This window comes from Mastigoproctus giganteus, chromosome 11 (genome assembly GCF_048544385.1).
Source record: "Mastigoproctus giganteus isolate SK-2022 chromosome 11, ASM4854438v1, whole genome shotgun sequence".
Taxonomy (NCBI): domain Eukaryota; kingdom Metazoa; phylum Arthropoda; class Arachnida; order Uropygi; family Thelyphonidae; genus Mastigoproctus; species Mastigoproctus giganteus.
In genome coordinates, this window is record NC_143585.1 from 66513593 (window position 1) to 66538750 (window position 25158).

The following is a 25158-nucleotide window of genomic DNA, read 5'->3' on the forward strand; positions in this document are numbered from 1 at the left end:
ATAAGTCATCACAAATGGTAAAAGTTTATGAACTGCTTTGTCTGCTATATTAGGGAAAGAGTCCAACAAATTAGCCTAGAACAAAGAAAGTGGAACACTAAAAAACTTTTCTTAGAGAGACTTGTCACAAAAGATATCAATCAGTTCTTCTTTTGTGGACAGGACAGAGGAGTTCTGGTTTTTCAAATAAGCATTTTCTATTCACCTGTAATTTTCAATGTGTATTGACAGGAAAATATTCTTCAAAAGAGACCAGCTGTTTGAGGTGATCAATTATTTACTTTCTGTAAGTCTGACTCTGCAGAGATATTTTTTCAACAAAACATGCAGTAAAAGTATTGAGGGTATCATATTGTCCTGCTTCAGCTCTTTCTCCAAAGAATAATTTTATCTTTGAATCAGAAACTTTATCATTAGCCATGAAAAGTGTTTTTACCTTGAAGAGATATATTCAGTGCATTCAGTTTGTTAAATATATTTGCAAGGTGTTAAGTATATCGGCCTTGTGAATTATAATCACTAGATATAAAGTCAGTGAATCTCTGCAGTTTATCACAAGTTGTTTTTCTTGTGGCTTCTGCTTTATGATCAGTAAGAAACGTCACAATTTTAGAGCTAATTCAGAGAATCTCATCAGCAATTTATCTTGTGAGTCATAAAAAAAAATGTCAGTCAATGTGCTTCAATATAAAAGAGTAAGCAGTCATAGTCACTGTCCATTTTGTCACAAATCTGCCGGAAAAGACTTGTTTAAGCCAGCAGATTTCACATAATTGATTTCTGTTAGTGTCTTAAAAGTATCTTTCGGTTTTGCGGGAATGTTTTTCACAAGCTAAATTTTCCCTGTGGAGTACAAGGGTGTGATATTGCTTTGATTCTTGTAACAACACCTGAAATGGGACCCTGCATAGCCTTGGCACAGTACAGAAGTCAGTACACTTCTTCCAGTTGAGTTTATGTGCACAAAAAAGAAGCCATTAGTTTTTCAAAAATATCAGCTCTTATTGTAGTGATTTTCAAATGATCACAGAATGTCTTTGTCAGCTCATAATTATACAGATATCGAACAAATAATAACAGCACAGTTAGGCTACTGACATCAGTGCTCTCATTGAGTTCCAAGATAAAATAAGGTGACAACTTAAGTCTACGAATGAGTTCATTAGCATTAGTAGAGGTATACGATGCAAGAAAGCAACCTTATGCGGCATCAGCCAGCCAACCCGCCAGGTGGGAAGGAGCAGCAGTGCATAGCACATGCTTCTTGATTAGACCGGGGTTCGAGCCCGTCACCACCAAATACGGAGGATGCGGAAAGGTCAGGGAATGACCACCGCATATCCCGGAGCAATATGGCCTTAGTTGCTAATGCTCCTAAAAACCGAATAACAGAACAGCCAGCCAACCCCCCCCCCCCAATTTCACCCCTCCATTCATTCCAAATGCTTGTCCAGCTCAGAGTTAAATTTATTTAGGCTATTATTGCAATAAAGCAAGCTTATATAGCATCAGCCAAAAAAAAAAAAAAAAAAACCATACACACAGACCCTTCTCATTTCACCCATCCACTCACTCTAAATGTTTGTCCAGTTATCCGCCTTGAATCTGTTTAAGCTATCAACTTCCACAACAAAAGATGGAAGTCTGTTTCACCAATCAACTACCTGCTGGCTAAAGGCAAACTTCCGCACATCTATTCTACAACTGTCTTTCCTCAATTTGAATCTGTGCCCCCTCAGGTTCTTAATCTGGGCAAAAGGAAGAATCCCATCAGCATTCAGCTTGCTCAAGCCATTCAGGGCCTTACACACGCCTCAATCAGATCACCTCGTAGGTGTCTACTCTCCAGGTGCTGCAATTTGCAGAACTTAAGCCTTTCTTGTTAAGAGCACCCCTTTGTTCCCCTCATCAATCTTGTTGCCCTTCTTTGTACTCATTCTAGCAACTCTACATCCTTCCTAAAATGAGGCCTCCAGACCTGTACACAGTACTCTAAGTGTGGCCTGGCCATTGCCATGTATAACGGGATAATTACCTCCCTGTTCCTGCTAGCAGAATTCCTATATATCATTGACAAGGCTCCATGACCTGCCCTGGCAGCCCGTCTACACTGCTCAGCAAACTTCATATTTGACTGCTCAATTACACCCAGGTCTTTTTCACTTTACACTTCCCTGAGAGGCGCCTCCGTAGCCAGGTGGGCAGGAGCAGCAGTGCGTAGCACACTCTTCTTGATTAGACTGGGGTTCGAGCCTGTGACCACCAAATATGGAGGATGCGTAAAGGTCAGGGAATGACCACCGCATATCCCCGGAGCAATATGGCCTTAGTTGCTAATGCTCCTAAAAAAAAAAAAAAACCAAATAACAACAAAATAACTTCCTTGAATGTAGTACCACACAGTTGGTATGCTTCTCTTCGGTTATTGCTACCCATATGCAGTACTTTGCTTTTGTCAATGTTAAACTTCAGTTGCCACTTCTCAGCCCATTTGCCCAACTTATCTAGATCCAGTTGGAGTAGCATACTATCGTTACTGTCGTTAACAACCCTGCCAACCTTTGAATCATCTGCAGACTTGGACATTAAACCTGATTTACCTTCATAAATATCATTGATAAATATACAAAACAAAGGTGGGCCCAACACCGAACCCTGGGGAACTCCAATAATAACATTTGTCCACGAAGAGCAGTGTCCATTGATTACCAATATCTGTCGTCTCCCATTCAACCGTCTCTTTATCCATTGTAGCAACTTACCCTTAATGCCATATCTCTCCAATTTGTACAGCAGTCTTTCATGTGCAACAGTATCAAAAGCTTTCCTGAAATCCAAGTATACGATATCAAAATTATTTTTGGCATTCAGTTCCTTTGTGACAACAGCTTCCGTAGCTGAGTGGTCAGGAGCGGGAGTACAGTAGCACATGCTCTTTGAGTAGACTGGGGTTCAAGCCCCTGACTGCTAAATACGGTCGATCTGCCAACCCGCACTGGGCCAGCATGTCAGATTATGGTCCATTTCCCTTGGCATGAATTGTTGAGGAGGCTTCCATCCTACAGTGGGTCAATAATGGCTGCAGTTTGCCCTTTTTTTTTTTTTTCCTTTGTGACCACATCATAGTATTTAATCAAATTGGTCAGACAAGACCTCCCTTTAACAAACCCATGCTGTCTCTTAACTATTACTGCAGTCTTGTCTGGATGATCCTGCAATGCTTCTTTAACCAGTGATTCCATTAATTTCCCCAGAACACAAGTTAAACTAACAGGTCTAGAGTTACTTGTGTCACCTTTTGAATCCCCTTTGTGAATTGGTGATACATTTGCACACCTCCAGTACATGGGGACCTCCCCTGAGTCCAAGGAAGCTCTAATAAGTATGGCTAAGGGTTTGCTTACTTCCTTTGCTGCCTCTAATATAACTGGATAGATCCCATCAATCCAGTTCACCATCAGTATCATCAAGATGATCGGCTGAGAAAAGTAAAATTCTTCTCTTTTTACAGTGTCATTAGAGAGTGGCACTTGTGCCACTCTCTAATGACACTGTAAAAAGAGAAGCCCTCATTATTGACTCGCTAGTCAACAAAAAATTATTGGGAAATTCCAGTGTTACGTTCTGTGCTATTGAACTTGTATTTGTTGAACTTGTGGAAAAATCTAGATTTCAAAGTTTTATTACTATTGGATAGCACACCAGGCCATCCAAACATTGAAGTTATGTTCCTACTGCCACAATTGTACTGGGTTAATACAACTTCTTTCATTCAGCCATTAGATCAAGGCATTATATGCACCTTTAAAACTCATTCCATCAGAAAATTGTTACAATGGATTTTGGAAAACAATTGATTCTGAATCTATTGAAGTAATGGAGGCATGGAACATTTCTCAATTGTGGACTTATCAGAATCATAGCTTTATTGCTGAAAGAAGTAAAGCATCAATGTTAAGTGCATGTGGAAAAATGTATGGCCAGAGTCAGTTCATTCAAGAAATATGATCAAACTGGCAGAAAATGGAATCAGTGCAATAGTAGAACTTGCTACGTTGGTAGAAGAGGAAGGTTTTGATGATATGACTACTGAGCCCCTCGTGGGTAGCACAGTTGATGGAATTTCCCTCCTCCCCACACCGGCTGGAAAAGATCAGAGTTCGAATCCCATTGATGAAAGAAGGAATTTTTATGGGTCTTTTTCACAACGTGGCTGAGATTTGGCACAGGAGATCTGAGCTGGGTGCTCTAGCCTAGCTCACTTTTAACCCCATTCCTTTGGCAGGGGGTAAGGTCTTCTGTTCCCTCCTCACCTCCTCCTTACAACTGGTGGGGCTTGTCCCTACTGACCTTTTTGGGGTTGCCTTTCCTATCATCCCCATATTTTCTATCTGTTCCCTCCTTTCTTCAGAGTTTATCCCAACTCTAACTTACCACGTTTTTTTTTTTTTTTTAAGGCCCTTGTTACTGAAATCTTTGGAAACTAGGTGGCAGAGCCTGCCAGAGTACTAATGCCTGACTGAAACCCTCTATGCCTGACCTGCCTCCCTGTGTCAAAGTATGAACAATGCGGGGGTCTTGCTAGGGACACAGCGGCTAAATGGTCAGAGGAACAACATAACACGACACTAACATACACATTACGCTTTTGAAAATCTCTGGCCTTTACAGAGTTCTGTGCTGCACAGGGTACACAATGCTGAGATGAGGGAACCCCTGGGGGAGTTAGAAAACATACATTTTACACACCCACTGGAGGCAGTGCAATACTGGTGGATACCAGCAAAAAAAAAAAAAAAAAATACTAGCGGACCAACCACTACATGGGTCTACTCAGAACACCTGAGAAAAATTACTTAAATTTACATAGGATTTCTAGTGGATATCCATTTATTAAGTTATATCAATCTAATGTATTATTTACAAAAAATAAAAACAGTTGCAGCACTGAGACTGCTGAAAAGGATACTGTACAGCTATTGGCCACAATGATGTTTCAATAGCTGTAAAACTTGGCTTCTGGAAGGAGCCTGATCCACAAACATTTAGCACATAATAATGCAGCAAGCAGTCATCATGAGACTACCTCCACATATTTTGATCTTTGAAATATGATTGAACTGGCATAAAACAGAATCAGTGCAATAGTAGTACTTCCTATGTCAGTAGGAGGGGAAGGTTTTGGTGATATGACTGCTGAAGCCCTCGTGGGTAGCACAGTTGATAAATTGCCCTCCTCCTCCCCACACAGGCTGGAAAAGACCCCCGAGTTTGAATGCCGTTGATGAAGGGAGGAATTTTTATGGGTCTTTTTCACAATGTGGCTGAGTTAGTCGGGCGAGGGTAGCATGGTTTTTTTACTCCCAGAAAGTCAGGGTTTTTTCATCCAGCAAAACAGAAAATTGACCTCGAACACACTCAATTTATAGACAATATACACAGAGTAAAATGGTCTTAGTCGCCAGTGCTCCTAAAAAAATAAAAAAAGATATGATTACTGAAGATTTCAAGAATTATTGGTAGAAAAATAAGCTGGCGTAGCGGATTTGGTGCAAATGGAATTGGAGCTAAAATCAAATCAATTCAGATGATATTGCAGATGAAAATTCTAAACTTCCAAATTTTACACCAAAAAGCATAGGGGAAGGCATAAAGTTAGCCGAGCAATTAGAATCTTATTTTTTGAATGCAGATTCTTGAATGAAAGGAGGCCAAAGTTCAAAAGGGAGCTTCAAAAATGCTTAGTTACATACAATGAAATTCACAAAGATTTATCAAGCAAAAGCAAACAAACCCGGATTACTGATTTTTTAAAGAGAGCAGAAGATACACGAAATCTAGAATGGTGTATTTTTGTTAGTTTTGTTAACATTTTGTTAATGAAATAGTGTATTTTTGTTAGTTTTGTTAACGAAATAGTGTATTTTTGTTAGCTTTTGGAGCGTAACCTCCCCCACCTTTTTGTACATTTTCTTAGTCCTGTATAACACGGTTTCGCACAACACGACATTTTACAGCAACCTACCTAATAACTGTGTTATATGAGGGTTACCTGTAATTTTTTTTTTTATGACTCACAAATATAGATTTCACCAACAGTCTTTTTTTATGTAATACTTCTTTTTTCTTCAAAATAAGCAATGGTCTTACCATTCAAATCTCAGTTTCTTTCAAACTATCTCATCAAAAGAGAGGGTTTCATAACAGGTAATTATTAACATGTATTCCAAGCTTAAAGGCTAAGTAACCCTGAATTCTCTTTCTGGCTTAACATTCAGCTAACAATGTGATTATATTATAGTCACACCATTTTTCTTGTCTTGAAAATACTCCAACAAAATAAATGTTGAAAGCTGATATATAAGCATGGCTACCTTCAAAATGTTTATCATGGCATTCTGATCAACTTTTAGCCAGAATTATTGGACATAGTTAATTCAGCAAAGATCAGTTTTCTACTTACATATACACATAATTGTTGCTTTGGCATGAGGTATTAGTAGTAATGGCAAATGATGCAAGAAAGAAAGCATACATAGCATCAGCCAAAAAAAAATAATAATAAAAATAAAAAAATCCTAAACAATTCACCCATCCATGTTCTCCAAGAATTTGTCAAGTTCTTCCTTGATTTTTTTCAACCCATCCACTTCCACAACAACAGATGGAAGCCTGTTCCAACAATCAACCACCTGCTGTCTGAAGACAGACTTCTGCACATCTGTCCTGCAACCATCCTTCCTCAACTTGAATTTATGCCCCCTCATCTGTGTAGTCTCAGTAAGTAGAAGAATGCCATTAACATTCAGCTTACTCAATCCATTTAAAGCTTTAAACACCTCAATCAAAAACCTCAATAATTTGATGTCCAAATTATTTGCTGTATGATTCCTTTCGACTCAAAGGTGGTACTTGTGCATATGTCCGTTCTGATATTCCCTGTCAGAGACTTGGCAATTTGGAATCTCCTCTCTTTGATCTTCTCTGGCTTAAAATCTCTCTACCTCATTGTGTAAAATTCATCTGTTGTCTCTACCGTTCTCCCAACTCCACTAATCACTTGGAGCTCTTTGACTTCCTCTCTTTGCAACTTGACTTTCTCCAGTCCAACTTTCCTAACAGTGAGGTAATTTTCCTTGGTGATTTTAACGTTCACAACTCCAGCTGGCTTCCGTTTTCTAGTCACACCGACCCAGCAGGTCGAGATGCTGAGGCTTTTGCAATTACTAATGACCTAGCACAGATTGTTCATTTACCTACAAGAATACCAGACAATCCTAATCATACAGCCAATACGCTTGATCTTTTTCTCACAAACAACCCTTCTAAGTACAAGGTCGAAGTGAGAGGTCCTTTAGGCACTTCAGATCGCAACTTGGTGATTGTCTCTTCTCCAATGGAACCTTTATCTCATGGCTATTCCCAACCTCGTATTGTTTGGCATTATAAGAATGCAAAATGGGATGACCTCCGAAACTTCTTTTCTTCTTTTCCTTGGTCTGATTACTGTTTCAAAACTTCTGATGTCAACGTTTGCTCAGATCGTGTCAGTGAAATTATTCTTGCAGGAATGGAATCCTTTATCCCACACTCCACTTTAAAATCTCGTCCTTTATCTAAACCTTGGTTTTCCAATAAATGTGCTAAGGCTGTCCAAGAGAAGAACGTTGCATATCGTAATTGGCTTGTTTCTAATTCTTCAGTTTCATTTTCTGCCTACACAAAAGCTCCCAACAATTGTAAAGCAGTTATTAATCAGTCCAAACTAGAGTTTGAACAGGCTAAGAGTAGAAAACTTGCTTCTTGCCCTAATGGTAGCCGAGCATTCTGGTCTCTTGCCAAAGCTATTGGCCGCAACTTTTGCCCATCTCTGCTCCCACCTCTGTCCAAACCAGATGGTTCTGTTGTCACTTCAGCCAAGGATAAAGCTGACCTGCTAGCATCCCATTTTTCTTCCAGCTCATGTATTAATGATCTTGGTAAAACACCTCCCACCATTCCTAACACGCTCCATTCAATGCCTCCTGTGGTCTTCCGTGAAAAGGATATCAGAAGGATTTTGATGAATCTTGATGCTAAGAAAGCTCAAGGTCCTGATGGTATTTCTCCACTTGTTCTCAAAACCTGTGCTCCTGAACTTACTCCTATTCTTTGCCGCCTTTTTTCACTTTCTTATTCCAAAGGTGTTTTTCCTTCTGCTTGGAAATTTGCTCATATCCAGCCAGTTCCTAAAAAGGGTGACAAATCCCTCCCATCCAATTATCGTCCCATTGGAATTACTTCTACTCTTTCTAAAGTAATGGAGAAATCAATTAACCGGCAACTCTTAAACTACCTAGAAACCTTCCGTCTGATCAGCGATCGCCAGTATGGATTCCGTCAGTGTCGATCCACTGGTGATATTCTGGCCTTTGTTACCCATTTATGGACTAATTCAATGGAAAGGTTCGGTGAAACACAAGTAGTTGCTCTTGACATCTCAAAGGCTTTTGATCATGTTTGGCATAAAGGTCTTCTAAACAAGCTTCCATCTTATGGTTTGCCGACTGTTTTTAGTAATTGGTTATCCAGTTTTCTCTCTGATCGCTCACTGAGGGTGATGGTGGATGGCTCTCTGTCTTCTAACTTCTCCACTAATGCCGGTGTCCCCCAAGGTTCAGTTCTTTCCCCCACTCTTTTCCTCTTGTATATCAATGACCTTCTTCCATTGACTGGAAATCCTATCCATAGTTTTGCCGATGATAGCACATTGCATTCAACTTTCCATTTTGAGAAACCTTGTCCAGCTCAATCAGCTTCAAGTTCTCGAAAATCTGCTGCCAATTCCTTAAATGCCGATCTTCAGGTAATTCTCCAGTGGGGCAAAGACAACTTAGTTGATTTCAACCCTTCTAAAACTCAATCTTGTCTTATATCTCGCAAAAAGGATTCTTCTGCTCCTATGCTTATCTTTAGTGACACTCCGATTTCTAGGCAAAATGATATATCTCTTTTGGGGATTACCCTGACTTCTAATCTCTCTTGGCACAAGCACATTACAAATATTGCTTCCTCTGCATCTAAAAAACTTGGTTTTCTCTTTCGCTCTCGGCGTTACTTTTCTCCCAAACAGCTGCTCACTCTGTATAAATCGCAAATCCGCCCTGCCATGGAATATTGTTCCCACATCTGGGGTGGTGCCCCCAAAACCTCTCTCAGGCTTCTTGATTCCATTCAGAAGAGGGCAGTTAGGTTAATTAATGATTCATCTCTAACAGAGTCTCTCCACTCGCTTTCTCATAGACGCACTGTTTCTGCTGCATGCCTCTTCTACAGATACTTCCATGGGCACTGTTCTTCTGAATTGGCTTCTATAATTCCCGCTCTCTCGTTCAAAACAGTCCGAACACGTGCCGCCACCAGCCAACATCCATTTTCTGTCCAACTTCAAACCTACAGAACCAACTTTTCATCTTCCTCATTTATTCATTCAACTGCCGTTTTCTGGAACAACCTTCCTTCATACGTATTTCCTGAAAATTACAATCTACAGAAGGTCAAGTCCAATATCAACAAATATCTTCTTTCGTCTTCTCAACCTCCAACCCAAGCACGGTACTAAGTACTATAGGTTATAATACCTCTCGTGTTTGGGGTTCTCATAAAAAAAAAAAAAAAAAAAAAAATCAGATGTCCCTGCTGGTGCCTAGTCTTGAGATGCTGCAGTTTGCAGAACTGAAGCCTTTCTAGGTAACAGCACCCTTTTGTTCCCTTCACCAGTCTGGTTGCTCTTTCTGCACCCATTCCAGCCAAATCTACATCACTTCCTAAAGTGAGGCCTCGAGACCTGTATACAGCACTCAAGATGCGGCCTAGCCATGGCCTTATACAAAGGGATAATCACCTCCTTATCCCTTAGCAAAGTTTATGTATATCATTGACAAAACCCCATGAGCTGTCCTGGCACCATGTATGCACTGCTCAGAGAATTTCATGTCTGACTGCACAATTACCCCCAGGTCTTTTTCATTCTCCACTATCCTGAGTGTAGTACCACACAGCTGATAAGTTATTCTGGGGTTACTGCTACCCATATGCAGTACCTTGCATTTGTTAGCATTAAACTTCAACTGCCATTTCTCAGCCCATCAACCCAATTTTCCTAAATCTTGTTACAATAACTCACCCCGATGACTGTCATTAACCACCCTGTTAACCTTTGTATCATCTGCATTTATCTTTGATAAATATTGAAAACAGCATTGGGTATAGCACTGAACCATGTGAACTTCACTAATAACATTAGGTCACGAAGAGCAGTGCCCATTGATAACTACTCTGTTTTAGCATTAGCATTAGTAGAGGCATTTGATGCAAGAAAGCAAGCTTATGCAGCATCAGCCAAAAAAAAAAAAAAAAAACCCACTTCCACTTCACCCCTCTGTTCGTTCAAAATACCTGTCCAGCTGAGCCTTAAACTTATTTAGGCTATCAACCTCCACCACAAGGGATGGAAGTCTGTTCCACCAACCAACCACCCGCTGGCTAAAGGCAAATTTCCGCACGTCTATCCTACATCTGTCTTTCCTCAATTTGAATTTATGCCCTCTCAGGTGATTTTTCTGAGCTAGAGGAAGAATCCCATCAGCATTGAGCATGCTTAAACCATTCAAGGCTTTATACACCTCTATCAGATCACCTCGCTGGTGCCTAGTCTCCAGACACTGTAATTTGCAAAACTTAAGCCTTTCTTCGTAAGAGCACCCCTTTGTTCCATTCACTAATCTTGTTGCCCTTCTCTGTACTCGTTCCAGCAGTTTTCTTCCACTTAACCATCCCTTTATCCATAGCATTAACTTGCCCTTAATACCATATTGCTCCAGTTCATATAGCACTCTTTTATGTGCAACAGTATCAAAAGACTTCCTGAAATCCAAGTACATGATGTCAGAATTATTTTTTGCATCCAGTTCCTTAGTCACTGCATCATAGTAACCTACCAGATTGGTTAGACAAGACTCCCCCTTGACAAATCCATGCTGTGATTGAAGTATAATTGCATGCCTGTTCAAGTGGCCCTGCATTACTTCTTTAATCAGTGATTCCATTATTTTCCCAGTAACAGACAATTAAGCTAACAGGGTTGTAATTACACTTGTCACCTTTTGCTCCCCTTTATGAATTGGAGATACATTTGCACGTCTTTAATTCATAGGGACTTATTCTGAATCCAAAGATGCTCCCATAATGATTGCTTACCTCCTTTGCTGCTTCCCTTAATATAATTGGGTAGATTCCATCTGCCCCATTATTGTGTATCATTTTAACACAATCCAGTTAAACTTAATTGGAATTAAGTGTTTTGTACAGAATTTCTAAGAATGGATTGTTTAAAATGGCATAAGTAAAGAAACAGGTTACATACTTTGCCAAAATCCTGCTTAGATGGCTGGAGGACTATCAAGATCTCATAAAGATTGTTGTTTTATAGAGCCATTTTATACATTGGTGTCTTCATTAGTAAACTTAGTGGCCATTACTGGGGATTATACTTTACTCAGGAAACATTGGAGAACAGCCAATGCCATTCAAAAATGTGGTGTTTTTTTGTTAGTTGTTGGCACATTGGCTTCTGTGGCCATAATGCACCTCCCAAAGTTTTTGCATTTTACTCTGATCCAAGCCCGAGGCAGGATTTGAACCCGCAATCTTTGGGTTGCCAGGCAGGCACTTTACTCACCTGGCTAGACCGGTTGGCAAAGTGTGGTGTGGGATGACATATATTAGAATTTTGGGCCCTACACTTCATAAGATACAATTAATTCAAATGATACCTTGCTATTATACCTTATATGTTGCTCAAACACACAGTAAATGACCTTCATGCAGGACACCATGCCATTACACTTCAGTATTCCTGCTCAAATATGGCTTGACATTAGTTTTTCTAATAGATGGATTGGCAAATGTGGAACAACAGAGTAGCCATCAAGGAGCCCTGATGGGAAACCAGTGGATTCTGGGGAGGGGGGTGGACTGGGCCGAAGAAAAAAGTTTCGGTAGAAAATTAATGAACTTTCAGAAATTATCAGGCAACTGACTGGTAGTGTTTCTATGGGCTTTTATGCTCAGTGGAAAATGTAGCAATGTAGTGGTCCTATTGAGAAAGATTATTAATAGTGCTAGTACCCATTTGTAAAAATGGTATGAAATTGTCATACCCTCAAAAAGTTGCTTAGTGTACATTTATTTTGGAATATTTTTTGCTACATTGTTAGTTATACTATAATTTCATATTGTTACTGGTTATTTAAAAAAATAATTTACAATCTGCTCAGTTAGAAATATATTCTAACTCATCACAATGAGAAATATATTCTGGCCATTCAGGAAGTAGATATTTTTGGTTAGATTTTTCCTACTGGGGCTGTAACCTAATCTATGAAAAGGAAATATCATATTTATAACTAGTAACTCTTTTTTTTTTATATAAAAATTTAAAAATACAACTTCAAAGATGTTTATTATGTGGCTGTTTATAAATTTTTTGAGGAAATGTTAGCATATCATAGGCATTATAAAATTGTAACAAATCCCATTGTTACTTGTCATTATAATGAAAATATATTTATTGAATTAAGCATCAGTCCTCACTTGCTACTTTTAACTTCCGTACATTTCTTCAAAATATTTTTTTATGGTGTATTTTACTTCACATTCAGGCACAGATATCTGGCCAATTAGTTATTGAGAAATCTATAAATAAATTTTTTTTGTGAAAGTAAATATTTATTGATAATATGAGAGTCTTAATAGATATGAAGTATATTAATGAGTGATATATGATATAAAGTAATATAATTGAAATTATTAATCTAATGCCTTGGTTTTAAATAATATACATTTGTTTTCAGAAACTGGGACGAAATAACATGTGGGAAACAACATTAATAAATCTGTTAGAACAGCATCAGCGTCATATCCTTCGATTGATTGCCTTTTCTGAAGTATTTTTAATGCCCATTACACTCTTTATGATTTTCAGGTAAATAGTATTATTTTGAAAAATTATTCTGAATTCATACTATGCTATAAAAAACATGCATGTTGTTTTAGAGTTACATGGAACCTGCATCGTATCCAAGTATTATCATAAGGGGGGCATGACGACCAAGTTTTTCAGTTTTTTTTTTTAGATAGACCTAGGAACACTAATATGCATGGCTAAGAGGGAATATGCCTCTGCCCCCTCTAAATATGCCCCTGCATGGAACCAAGCATAAGGTTCTCCTCGATCAGGTAATAATAAGGATTCCTTGATTACTATCTGTAATCAAGTAGTAACCAGTAATATTTTCACGTGATATCTTTTTTATATCATGATCCATACAAATGAACATCTAGTTTCTTATAATTTTATTCTTATTCTTTCAAATATTTATATAATCCCTCTTTAAAGCTACAAAACTAGCTGGTAATATGTTCAAATAGTTTCTCTTTGACCCATGGCAGATCTTTTTCCATCCAGTGTACAATTTAATTTCCTTAATTTGAATTTATATCCCCTTGTTTTTGTCATCCAGGAGAGAAGATATATCCTCATCATTAACCCTCTGACAGGTGTGCAAATTTGCTTCTAACTGATTGTTTTTTTTTTTTTTTTTGGGTTTTAATGGTGCATCAGCAACAAGGGCTATAATGCACCAAAACCACCACCTAACTGACAAACATACCTTGAAATAAGGTATTCCATTTTATAACCTTAAATCAGCATTAAAAATTTTAAATTGTTCTTTTTTGATGCCATCCTTTATTAACACTATTGTGAATAATCATTTTTTATATTAAAAGCTTATATTTTTAATTATATATTTTAAAATACCCTGCCACATTTTAGACATGTCTTTTCACATACTGAAAAATGCCTAGATTTGGTAATTATCTTTACTGTCAGTGATCAATACTGAAAGAAACTAAATTTGATAAATCATAGGCTGCAGCGGCGGATAGTCTGCTACTTAAAGATGTAAACATCTGAAGCAAGTCAGTATTTCCATTGGGAGACATTAGATGAAACATCACAGTAGTGTACTTCAGTAATTGGACAGGAATGATGCTGCTATTTTTAAATTCTTGTTTTTCAATGTGAGATAATTAATATGCATGAACAGGTTTATGAAAACACTCGATTTATTTTTTTATGGCCAGACTTCTTCAGAGACAAAACAGTTAATTGACGCAGATTGATCAGAAACACAGTGATTGAGGAAATCATAAATTAGCATTGATGTCACTTGTATAGATTCTGTTTAAATTAGGAAAAAAAAACTGCTCTGGCATACTTTATCCTGAGGGTTCTCCCATAAGAGGGTTAAGTTTACTAACCTTTTTAAAACCTTAAACACCTTAGTCAGATCCACAAACAGATGCCTAGTTTAAAAACTGTAGCTTGCAGAACTGGATTATCTTTGTGTAAGAATATCTCTTTGCATCCCCCAACTAGTTTTTGTTGTTCTTTGTTGTACTCTTTCAAGAGTTAATCATTTTCTCAAATAAGGTTTCCAGATCTTTGTACAGAATTCAAGATGTGGGTCGACCATTGATTTGATTTGTAGTGAGATAAATATATTTTTTTATCACTTCAAACACTAGTCTAGCAGCCTTGTTTCCCTTCTCTGTACCCTTTCAAGAAAGTTAATATATCTTTTCTCAAATGAGGTTTCCAGTTCTCTGTGCAGAATTCAAGATGTAGTAGTAGAGGCATGTGATGCAAGAAAGCAAGCTTATGTAGCATCAGCCATTAAAAAAAAAAAAAAAAAACAAAACCCATTTCACACATAAATTCCCTCTAAAAGTTTGTTCGGTTCCTTGAATTTATTTAAGCTATCAACTTCAACAGCGACAGATGGAAGTTTGTTCCCCCAATCAACTACCTGCTGGCTAAAGGCAAATTTCAGCACATCTATTCTACAACTGTCTTTCCTCAATTTGAATTTATGCCCACTCGGGTTTGTAATCTGAGCAAGAGGAAGAATCCCATCAGAATTGAGCCTTCTCAACCTATTCAAGGCCTTATACAGTTCAATCAAATCACTTCACAGGTGCCTAGTCTCCAGACACTGCAATTTGCAGAACTTAAGCCTTTCTTGGTAAGAGGACCCTTTGTTTCCCCTCACCAGTCTTGTTGCTAGCTTGTACTCGCTTAAGCAATTCTACATCCTTCCTAAAATTAGGCTCCAGACCTGAAGGCAGTACTCAAGGTGTGGCCTGACCATTGCCTTATACAAAGGGATAATCATCTTTTCCCTACTAGCAAAATTGCTGTATATCAGTGACAATACCCTATGACCTCCTCTGCCAGCCTGTCTGCACTGCTCAGAAAACTTCATATATGACCGCACAATTACTCCCAGGTCTTTCATTTTCTACCACTTTAAGTGTAGTACCATACAGTTGGTACATTTCTCAGGAGTTACTTCTACCCATGTGCAGTACTTTGCATTTGTCAATGTTAAACTTCAGTTGCTACTGCTCAGCCCATCTGCCCATTCTAGATCCTGGTGCAGTAGCACACTGTCATCACTGACATTAACTATACTGTCATTCTATTGGAATGAGCAGCAGCCCAGAAAGCAAGTTGCTGGGGATTTCAGGAACTGGTGGGAGTCATGAAATAAATAAATACATGGGCTGTAGTAGTAGTAGTGGCATGTGATGCAAGAAAGCATGTGTATGAGCTTATGCGGCATTAGCCAAAAAAAAAAAAAAAAATCACACCATTCCCTCCAAATGCCTGTCCAGTTCCTCCTTAAATTTATTCAACCTATCAAATTCCACAACGACAGATGGAAGTTTGTTCCAGCAATTAACCACCCGCTAGCTAAAGGCAAATTTCCGCACATCTATTCTACATCTGTCTTTTCTTAATTTGAATTTATGCTCCTTTAGGTTCGTAATCTGAACAAGTGGAAGGATCCCATCAGAATTCAGCGTGCTCAACCCATTCAAGGCCTTATACACCTCAATCAGATCACCGCGCAGGTGCTTAATGTTCATCCACTGCAATTTGCAGAACTTTAGCCTCTCTTGGTAAGAGGATCCCTTCATTCCCCTCATCAATCTTGTTGCCCTTCTCTGTACACGCTCAAGTAAATCTACATCCTTCCTAAAATGAGGCTTCCAGACCTGTACGCAGTACTTAAGGCATGGCCTGACCATTGCCTTATACAGAGGGATAATCACCTCCTTTTCCCTGCTAGTAAAATTCCTATATATCATTGACAAAACCCCCATGACCTGCCCTGGCAGCCTGTCTGCATTGCTCAGAAAACTTCATATCTGCCTGCACAATTACTCCCAGGTCTTTTTCATTTTCTACCAACTTAAGTGTAGTACTGCACAGTTGGTACGTTTTTCTGGGGTTACTTCTACCCATATGCAGTACTTTGCATTTGTCAAGGTTGAACTTCAGTTGCCACTTCTTAGCCCATATGCCCAAATTATCTAGATCCTGTTGCAGTAGCACACTGCCATTACTGTCATTAACAACCCTGCCAACCTTTGTATCATCTGCAAACTTCGACATTAAGCCTGATATACCTTCATCAATATCATTGATAAATATACAAAATAACAGTGGACCCATCACCGAACCCTGTGGGACTCCAGTAATAACATTAGTCCACAAAGAGCAGCACCCATTGATTACCACCCTCTGTCTTCTCCCACGTAACCATCCTTTTATCCATTGTAGCAACTTACCATTCTGCTCCAATTTGTACAATAGTCTTTCATGCGCAACATTGTCAAAAGCTTTCTTGAAATCCAAATATATGATATCAAATTATTTTTTTGCATCCGGTTCCTTTGTAACCACATCATAATATACCTATCAGATTTGTCAGACAAGGCTTTCCCTTAACAAACCCATGCTGTGTCTGAATTATTGCTGCAGTCTTGTCTAGATGATCCTGCAATGCATTTTTAACCAGTGACTCCATTATTTTACCCGGAACAGAAGTTAAACTAACTGGTCTGTAATTACTTGTGTCACCCTTCGATCCCCCTTTGTGAATTGGGGATACATTTGCACATCTCCAGTCCGTGGGAACCTCCCCTGAGTCCAAGGATGCTCTCATAATTATGGCTAAGGGTTTGCTTAGTTGCTTTGCCGCCTCCTTTAATATAACTGGATAGATCCCATCCACCCCAGGTGCTTTTCTTATGTTTAACTTCAATAATTTCTCCTCCACTTTGCTCTCAGTTATTACAAAATCATTAAGTATCCTGCTTCAATTTGATAACTTTCTGCCATTTTCAAATCTGAATAATTCCTCATGTGTAAATGTAGATGCAAAATACTCATTCAGTTTGTTTGCTATCTGAGCAGGATCATCAACAGTCGAACCATCGATGTCAAGTGGACCAATCAGATTCATCCCCTTCCTTTTAGAGTTTATATAAGTAAAGAAATCCTTGCTGTTTTTCTTAGCATCTTTTGCCAAGGATTTCTCGTAATCTGCCTTTGCCTGCCTAACCTCCTTTGTGACCTGATTACAGACTAGTTTATATCTGCCATAGGCTTCTGAGTCGTTTGATAATTTATATTCATCCCATGCACTTTTCTTCTCTGTTACGAGTCTCTTTAGTTCATTTGATAACCATTTAGGCCTAAACCTTGATCTGTGTTAGAGTAACTAAGAGTAAGAATAGGTGCATGTATGCCAATGCTAGGAGTATAGTAAATAAATTAGATAAATTTGAAGTGCTGGTCAAGACATCAAAGGCGGATATTGTTGGGAGATTGGAGATGTGGTGTCACACAGATAGAAGGAATACAGAATTTGAATTTGGGTAGTACAATGTAGACAGGATAGGAAGGGATGAGGGGTTATGACGTTAGTTAAGAAACACAATCTAAGGAGGTGCATCCAGTTGACATTGATGGACAGTTGATGGACAGTGCAATGTTGTTGTCGGTTTGGTGTGACATAAGCTGGGAAAGCAAAAATAAGGGTAGGAGTTTGTTATAGGCCTAATGAATCTGATGAGTGCAATGAACAGTTATACAGAGAAATAAAATTGTTTTATAATTGGAGATTTTAACTTACCAGACATTGACTGGTACTTATGGGTACACTCGCACAATAGCAAGAATTTTGGATTATTTGGATGATTGTTTTTTACAGCAGCATGTTAGAGAGAGACAACTAGAGGGAGTAACACTCTTGATCTGATTATCAGCAGTGATTATTCATGCATTAAGAATTTACAGATAAAGGAACCACTACCACATCAGTACACAGTGTACTGATGTGGGATTTACTTAAAATTGTAACTACCATCAGGGGTAAAAGGAAGAGTGTTTGCTTTCGTCAACGTGACTACAGTGGGCTCAGAGGGTTTTTTAAGTTCTGTACAGTGGGACCAACTGATGACCATTACCAACAAAAAATTCTAAATCAGAAGCATTCAATGAAGTAATCTTGGAAGCTACTAGGCTTTTTGTTATACTGTTCTAGTTTTAGGCTGAAATGGATGTCAGATGAACTAATGAGACTCGTGGCACAGAACAAAAATGCATGGGATGCGTATAAATTATCAAGCAACACAGGAGCCTGTGGTATATATAAGCTAGTCTGTAATCAAGTCACAAAGGAAATAGTAGTAGTAGAAGTGGCATGTGATGCAATAAACCATCCTTTTATTCATTGTAGCAACTTGTCCTTAATACCACACTGCTCCAATTTGGACAGTAGTCTTCCATGCACAACAGTATCAAAAGCTTTCCTGAACCCCGAGTACAGACACTTCTGTCTTATGTGATACTAGACTTACATAATTTCGGCTTTACGTAATTTTTTGCTGGCTGGTGAAAACGGAAAAAAATGTGGAAATGTATTTTGCTTCCCATGGGAGGTATTCTGATAATCGTAATTGAACCCAATAACACGGTTTTTTTTTTTTTTTTGGTAATTCGTTCCAAGACCTTTCAAGATTCCTTCGTTCCAAGATTGTGCAAGGCTTCAATTTGCAGAACTTAAACATAAGAAAAGCACCTGGGGTGGATGGGATCTATCCAGTTATATTAAAGGAAATGGCAAAGCAACTAAGCAAACCCTTAGCCATAATTATGAGAGCATCCTTGGACTCAGGGGAGGTTTCCACAGACTGGAGATGTGTAAATGTATCCCCAATTCACAAAGGGGGATCGAAGGGTGACACGAGTGATTACACACCAGTTAATTTAACTTCTGTTCCGGGTAAAATAATGGAGTCACTGGTTAAAGATGCATTGCAGGATCACCTAGACAAGACTGCAGCAATAATTAAGACACAGCATGGGTTTGTTAAGGGAAAGTCTTGTCTGACAAATTTGATAGGATATTATGATGTGGTTACAAAGGAACTGGATGCAAAAAATAATTTTGATATCATATATTTGGATTTCAGGAAAGCTTTTGACACTGGAAGACTATTGTACAAATTGGAGCAGAATGGTATTAAGGGTAAGTTGCTACAATGGATAAAAGGATGGTTAAGTGGGAGAAGACAGAGGGTGGTAATCAATGGGTGCTGCTCTTCTTGGACTAATGTTATTAGTGGAGTCCCACAGGGTTCGGTGTTAGGTCCACTGTTGTTTTGTATATTTATCAATGATATTGATGAAGGTATATCAGGCTTAATGTCGAAGTTTGTAGATGATACAAAGGTTGGCAGGGTTGTTAATGACAGTAATGGCAGTGTGCTACTGCAACAGGATCTAGATAATTTGGGCAGATGTGCTAAGAAGTGGCAACTGAAGTTTAACCTTGACAAATGCAAAGTACTGCATATGGGTAGAATAACCCCAGAGAAAAGTACCAACTGTGTGGTACTACACTTAAGGTGGTAGAAAATGAAAAAGACCTGGGAGTAATTGTGCAGTCAGATATGAAGTTCTCCGAGCAATGCAGACATGCTGCCAGGGCAGGTCATGGGGTTTTGTCAATGATATATAGGAATTTTGCTAGCAGGGAAAAGGAGGTGATTATCCCTCTGTATAAGGCAATGGTCAGACTACGCCTTGAGTACTGCGTACAGGTCTGGAGTCCTCATTTTAGGAAGGATGTAAATTTACTTGAGCGTGTACAGAGTAGGGCAACAAGATTGGTGATGGGAATGAAGGGATCCTCTTACCAAGAGAGGCTTAAGTTCTGCAAATTGCAGTGGCTGGAGACTAGGCAACTCCGCGGTGATCTGATTGAGGTATATAAGGCCTTGAATGGGTTGAGCATGCTGAATTCTGATGGGATCCTTCCACTTGTTCAGATTACGAACCTAAGGGGGCATAAATTCAAATTAAGAAAAGACGTAGAATAGATGTGCGGAAATTTGCCTTTAGCCAGCGGGTGGTTCTTCTTCTCTTCTTCTTCTTCTTTGGTCCTTAGCTGGCAGCTGGGCGAGGCGGTTGGCCACGCAACCAGTATGCTGCTGTAGGTGCCACAGGGTTTCGGACTTGCTCTGTGATGTTCTTCCATACCTTACGATCAATGGCGTCAGTCCTGGCCTGGTTAAGGTCGAGACGTCGGCTCTTCAAGTCACTTTCCACTTGCTTGGCCCACGTTTTCCTAGGCGCGGTTCGTTGGATGCTCCATTGGGCGGGTCGTTGTCTCCAAAGGAATGTGGATGGTATTCTGTTCGTGCCCATTCTACATACGTGGCCAAACCATCTGAGCCTTCGCTTCTGGATTTGGTCGGCAATGGTTGGTTGCTGTTTGCATCTGGCGCGGATGGTATCATTAGTGATGCGGTCGCGAAGAGAGATGCCCAAGATCTGCCGCAGGCATCGCATTTGGAATACCTCAAGTTTGTTCAAATCTAACTTGAGACAAATCCATGTTTCCGATCCGTAAAGAAGAATGGGCAGGATCAAAGTCCGGAAGAGGCGGATTTTAGTCTTTGTGGAAATGTTGGTCCTCTTCCACAGACACCATTTGAGCGAGGCGAACGCAGTGGCCGCCTGTCCAATTCTGCTGTGGATTTCCATGGTGGATGCAACTTTCTTCTCCTGGACCAGCGACCCAAGGTATTTAAAGTCCTGCACTTGCTTGATCTGGACGCCTTCGAGATAGATGGTGGCTTGCGACCCATCTGTTGTCAGGGCCTTTGTCTTACCAGCATTGATCTTTAAACCGTATGGCCGGGCAATGCGGGCAATGTCGTAGAGGATGTCCGTGGCTTCAGCGTCGTTACTGGCAAGGATAGCACTATCATCAGCAAACATCAGGTCAGTCACATAGTGATCCTTGTCATATTGTATGCCCTGTCTGTTTCTGAATGCTTGCCTCATAATGGCATTGACCACGATGTTGAAAAGCAACGGGGAGGCTACATCCCCTTGGCGGACTCCAGTTTGGATGGTAAATTCCTCAGATAAATCGTTCTGGATTCGCACCTGGCTGGTTAAACCGTTGTATGCAGTTTGGAGGAGTGTGATGACTTTTCGAGGTACATGTTCAACCTCTAGTAGTTTCCATAAGGCAGGCCGGTGGACACAGTCGAAAGCAGACTTAAAGTCAATGAAAACAATGACGGTTCGCTGTCCACACCGGATCCTCTTCTCCATCAGCTACGCGAAGGGTGGTTAATTGCTGGAACAAACTTCCATCTGTCGTTGTGGAAGTTGATAGGTTGAATAAATTTAAGGAGGAACTGGACAGGCATTTGGAGGGAATGGTTTGATTTTTTTTTTTTTTTGCTGATGCTGCATAAGCTCATACATTTGCTTTCTTGCATCACATGCCACTACTACTACTACTACCTCAGAAGTTAATTTTCGTTGTATAACTAAGCTAATTAAGGTGATTTTTATAATGGAAATTCTATTAGTTTTATATAAAATTGTCACATGAGCACAACACAAAAATCACTTTTAACTGAAGGATGCATAAACAAAACTTGCGGCCAAAGTGTTTACAAATGCTAGTATTGGCTGAGATGTAGGGCTATGCGGTCCAGTCAGAAAATGCATTACACTTTCGTTATCATATCATCGACCCCACACCAAAACCAAGAATTTGCAAAAAGATAGTTTTGAGAAAGCCCCATTTAAAGATTCCTTGACTTTGGAAAAATCAAGTTTTTAAATTTTTTTAACTAAATGTTGTTTTATAAGTACTTTCCAAAGATGCTGTTTTTAATTCATATTGGTAATTTAAGATTGCCATTATGTAGGGGCTTAAAAAAACACTTGCGGTTTTGGCATTGTGAAGTTTGAAATTTTGCCAGATTCATAAAGAATTGGAAAGGTTAAAAAAAAATTTTGAAACACATTTTTTTGGTTAGAAATGAATACTTTATTAATAAAACATGGTTAGAGTAACATATACATATAAATAAATGAAAAATTTATTAATATTGCGTGTTTAATTACAATAACACACAAGTTGGTATAAATTAATTTTCAATATCTTCTTCATATTCAGATTCTTCACTTAAATCCAGAATAGATGTGTCGAAGTTTTCCTTTAGCCAATGGATAGTTGATTACTGGAACTGACTTCCATCTATTGTTGTGGAAGTTGATAGCTTAAATAAACTCAAGGCAGAACTAGACAAACATTTGGAATGAATGGATCAGTGAAATGGGAAGGGGTTTTTTTGGCTGATACTGTATAAGCTTGCTTTCTTGCATCATGTGCCTCTGCTAATGCTATGATAAACCAAGCATTTTTTACATTGGTCCTTCTTGGGGTGAAAGAAACCTAAATTAAACTCTCTAAACACTTGCCTAAATTTTTCAAATAAAATTTTTTTTCAGCCCATGTTCATTAAACATCCTGAACATTATTGAAATGTTGAAAGTAGCATCAGGATACATTTTAGATGTAGTTTTACAGCGGTAATGAGATTTTATCATGCCAAACTAACGAAAGTGCCACATTCGTGAATCTGCGTGGTGAGAAGTGTTTTTTTTTTTTTTTCACAGATAAGTTAAAATGCATGTAACATTTTCAATCACTTGGCCTTGAAATACAATAAACCTCCACTATTCGCGGGGGTTATGTTCCTGAGAAATGCCGCGAATACCGAAAACACAAATACTGAGTTATGGCTCCCATAGTAATAAAGGGGTTCCGTTCCAAAGTATGAAATATATAAGGAAAACTAGTCTAAAATTTTGTCTATGTATGTATTATATGTATATAGTGAAATGCAAGCATATGGCATCGAAATGAAACAATTTAATATTAAATGTAGTATTTATTAGAAATTTGAAACCAGCGCCTTTGCTAGCTAAAAAATTTATCCCACCAGTGCTATCACCAGTTTCGCTAAAGTGTTGATAAAGGAGTTTTGCCTTTTCACGAATGATGAGTGAACTTAACGGAATTTTATTTTGAGTTCGGTCTTCTATCCACAGATTTAAAGGAAATTCTTTTTTCTATTTTTTCCATTTTTTTCTAATTAAACATCACGAGTTACAGAGCAAATTTTTGAAACAATTAGTGCATTTTCATGGACACTACGGTGGATTTTTTCTTCCGATTTCTTGATTGATCGTACCGTTGACTCATTGATTTTATAATGTTTTGCCACTGAGGAGACACTTTCACCATTAGAAATTGTCTAATAATTCAATTTTATTCGCTAATGTCATCACCTTCTTTGATCTTTTCACATTTTCCTTGTTATTCGTAGCCATATTTTTGTATGGGTTAGAAAGAACTCGTCCACATTAAAGTCACTTTCTTCTGTTAACACACTCGAAAAAGTCTGTTTTACACTACAAAACGGTAGATTTATCACTTTGGTAAGCATATCAATTTACAAAAAGATAAATTTTATTCAATTTATAAGCATATAAATTAAAAGCAAAAAACGAAACCTTCCCATGACAAGCGCATAACACATGCTGAACAAGGATTAGCAAGAAACATCCACGCTCGCAATTTTGTCACCCTTCTCCCCCCCCACCCACCCACTGAGCACTGTTTTGACCGGGAAAGATAATTTTAGCCATGCCCATGTTTTTTTATGGCGGAAGATGTTCACGGCACTTTAAAATTCACTTTTTTTTTTAGGTTTCATTTTATATTAAATCAGCGACCGCGAATACGCGAAAACACGAATACAGATACCGCGAATAGCGGGGGTTTACTGTACACATATGCATCTTTGACACGGGGTAATTGACCAAGAAACAACCTCAAGAATGCATTTAGGTAAAAAGTGCCAAAATTTGCACATTTGTGGTGCTGATGATACATTCCGTAATAAGACTCAATTTTGAACATCTTTGTGATATTTTTCTAAAGCACATTTCTGGAGGTCAATAAAACGATAAAAGCAATTTGCACTTTCCTGTTTATTGGGCTTTTCTGTTAGTGAAATCTGTTATAAACAGGTAGTAATCTCTATCTTATTGCATTTGCGATAATACTCATAACTGGAATTGTGTGGGTTTTTACGTTATTATGGTGAAATGTGTTTACCCTTCATTGAAATCTTAAATCATATAAAAAAACATAAATAAATTTTCAGCATCTTCTCTTCATTCCTATTTACTTATTACAATGATGAAGGAAAAGCGACCAATGGAAAATGCAAGTGGTGAAAGTGCTAGGAAACGAAACAAAATTGATTTTCAAATTGAAAATGATTAAGAATTAAGAAGCAGGACAAAGTTTATCTATTTCATGGGAATTAGGTCTTGCTGCTTCAACAGTGAATACTGTTTTAAAGGACAGTGCGTATAAAAGAACATGTAGTTGTTCTTTTATACGCACACCTGACAATAGCGTCACCAACTAGTAGTTGTTGGTGACTATTGTCAGGGAAATGGGGAACATGCTTTGTAAAAAGGATAGGTGGAACAGGACCAGGGTATGTCTGCCAGGGGCAAAGGTTGATGACGTTGTAGAGCAGATATCATCTTTTAAGGGCACAAAAGGTGATATAGTTGTACACGTTGGCACTAATGATATCAAGAGTAGGAGACCGGCAGAATTGCTTAACAAGTACAGGTCACTGTTGAAAAAAAACCGTGAAATAGGGTTGAATTTGAAAGTGTCTGCAATTCTGCCCAGACACGATAGGAGGGAGTATATGATGAGAGCCTTGTCGATCAATTCGGCCCTGGAAAGATTGTGCAAGGCTCAAGGGGTAGAATATTTTTCAGCCTGGACTGTACTTGTT

General features: G+C 38.7%; 1 protein-coding gene across 1 annotated transcript in view; it reads left to right on the plus strand.

Moving 5' to 3' along the window:
• LOC150078080 (transmembrane protein 33-like) overlaps positions 1 to 25158 on the plus strand; it is a 138689-nt gene that overhangs the window by 71351 nt on the left and 42180 nt on the right. The window contains exon 5 of the mRNA XM_090384260.1: positions 12894 to 13024. Within this exon, the coding sequence (XP_090240386.1) occupies positions 12894 to 13024 (131 nt within the window). The remainder of the gene's footprint in view (positions 1 to 12893; positions 13025 to 25158) is intronic.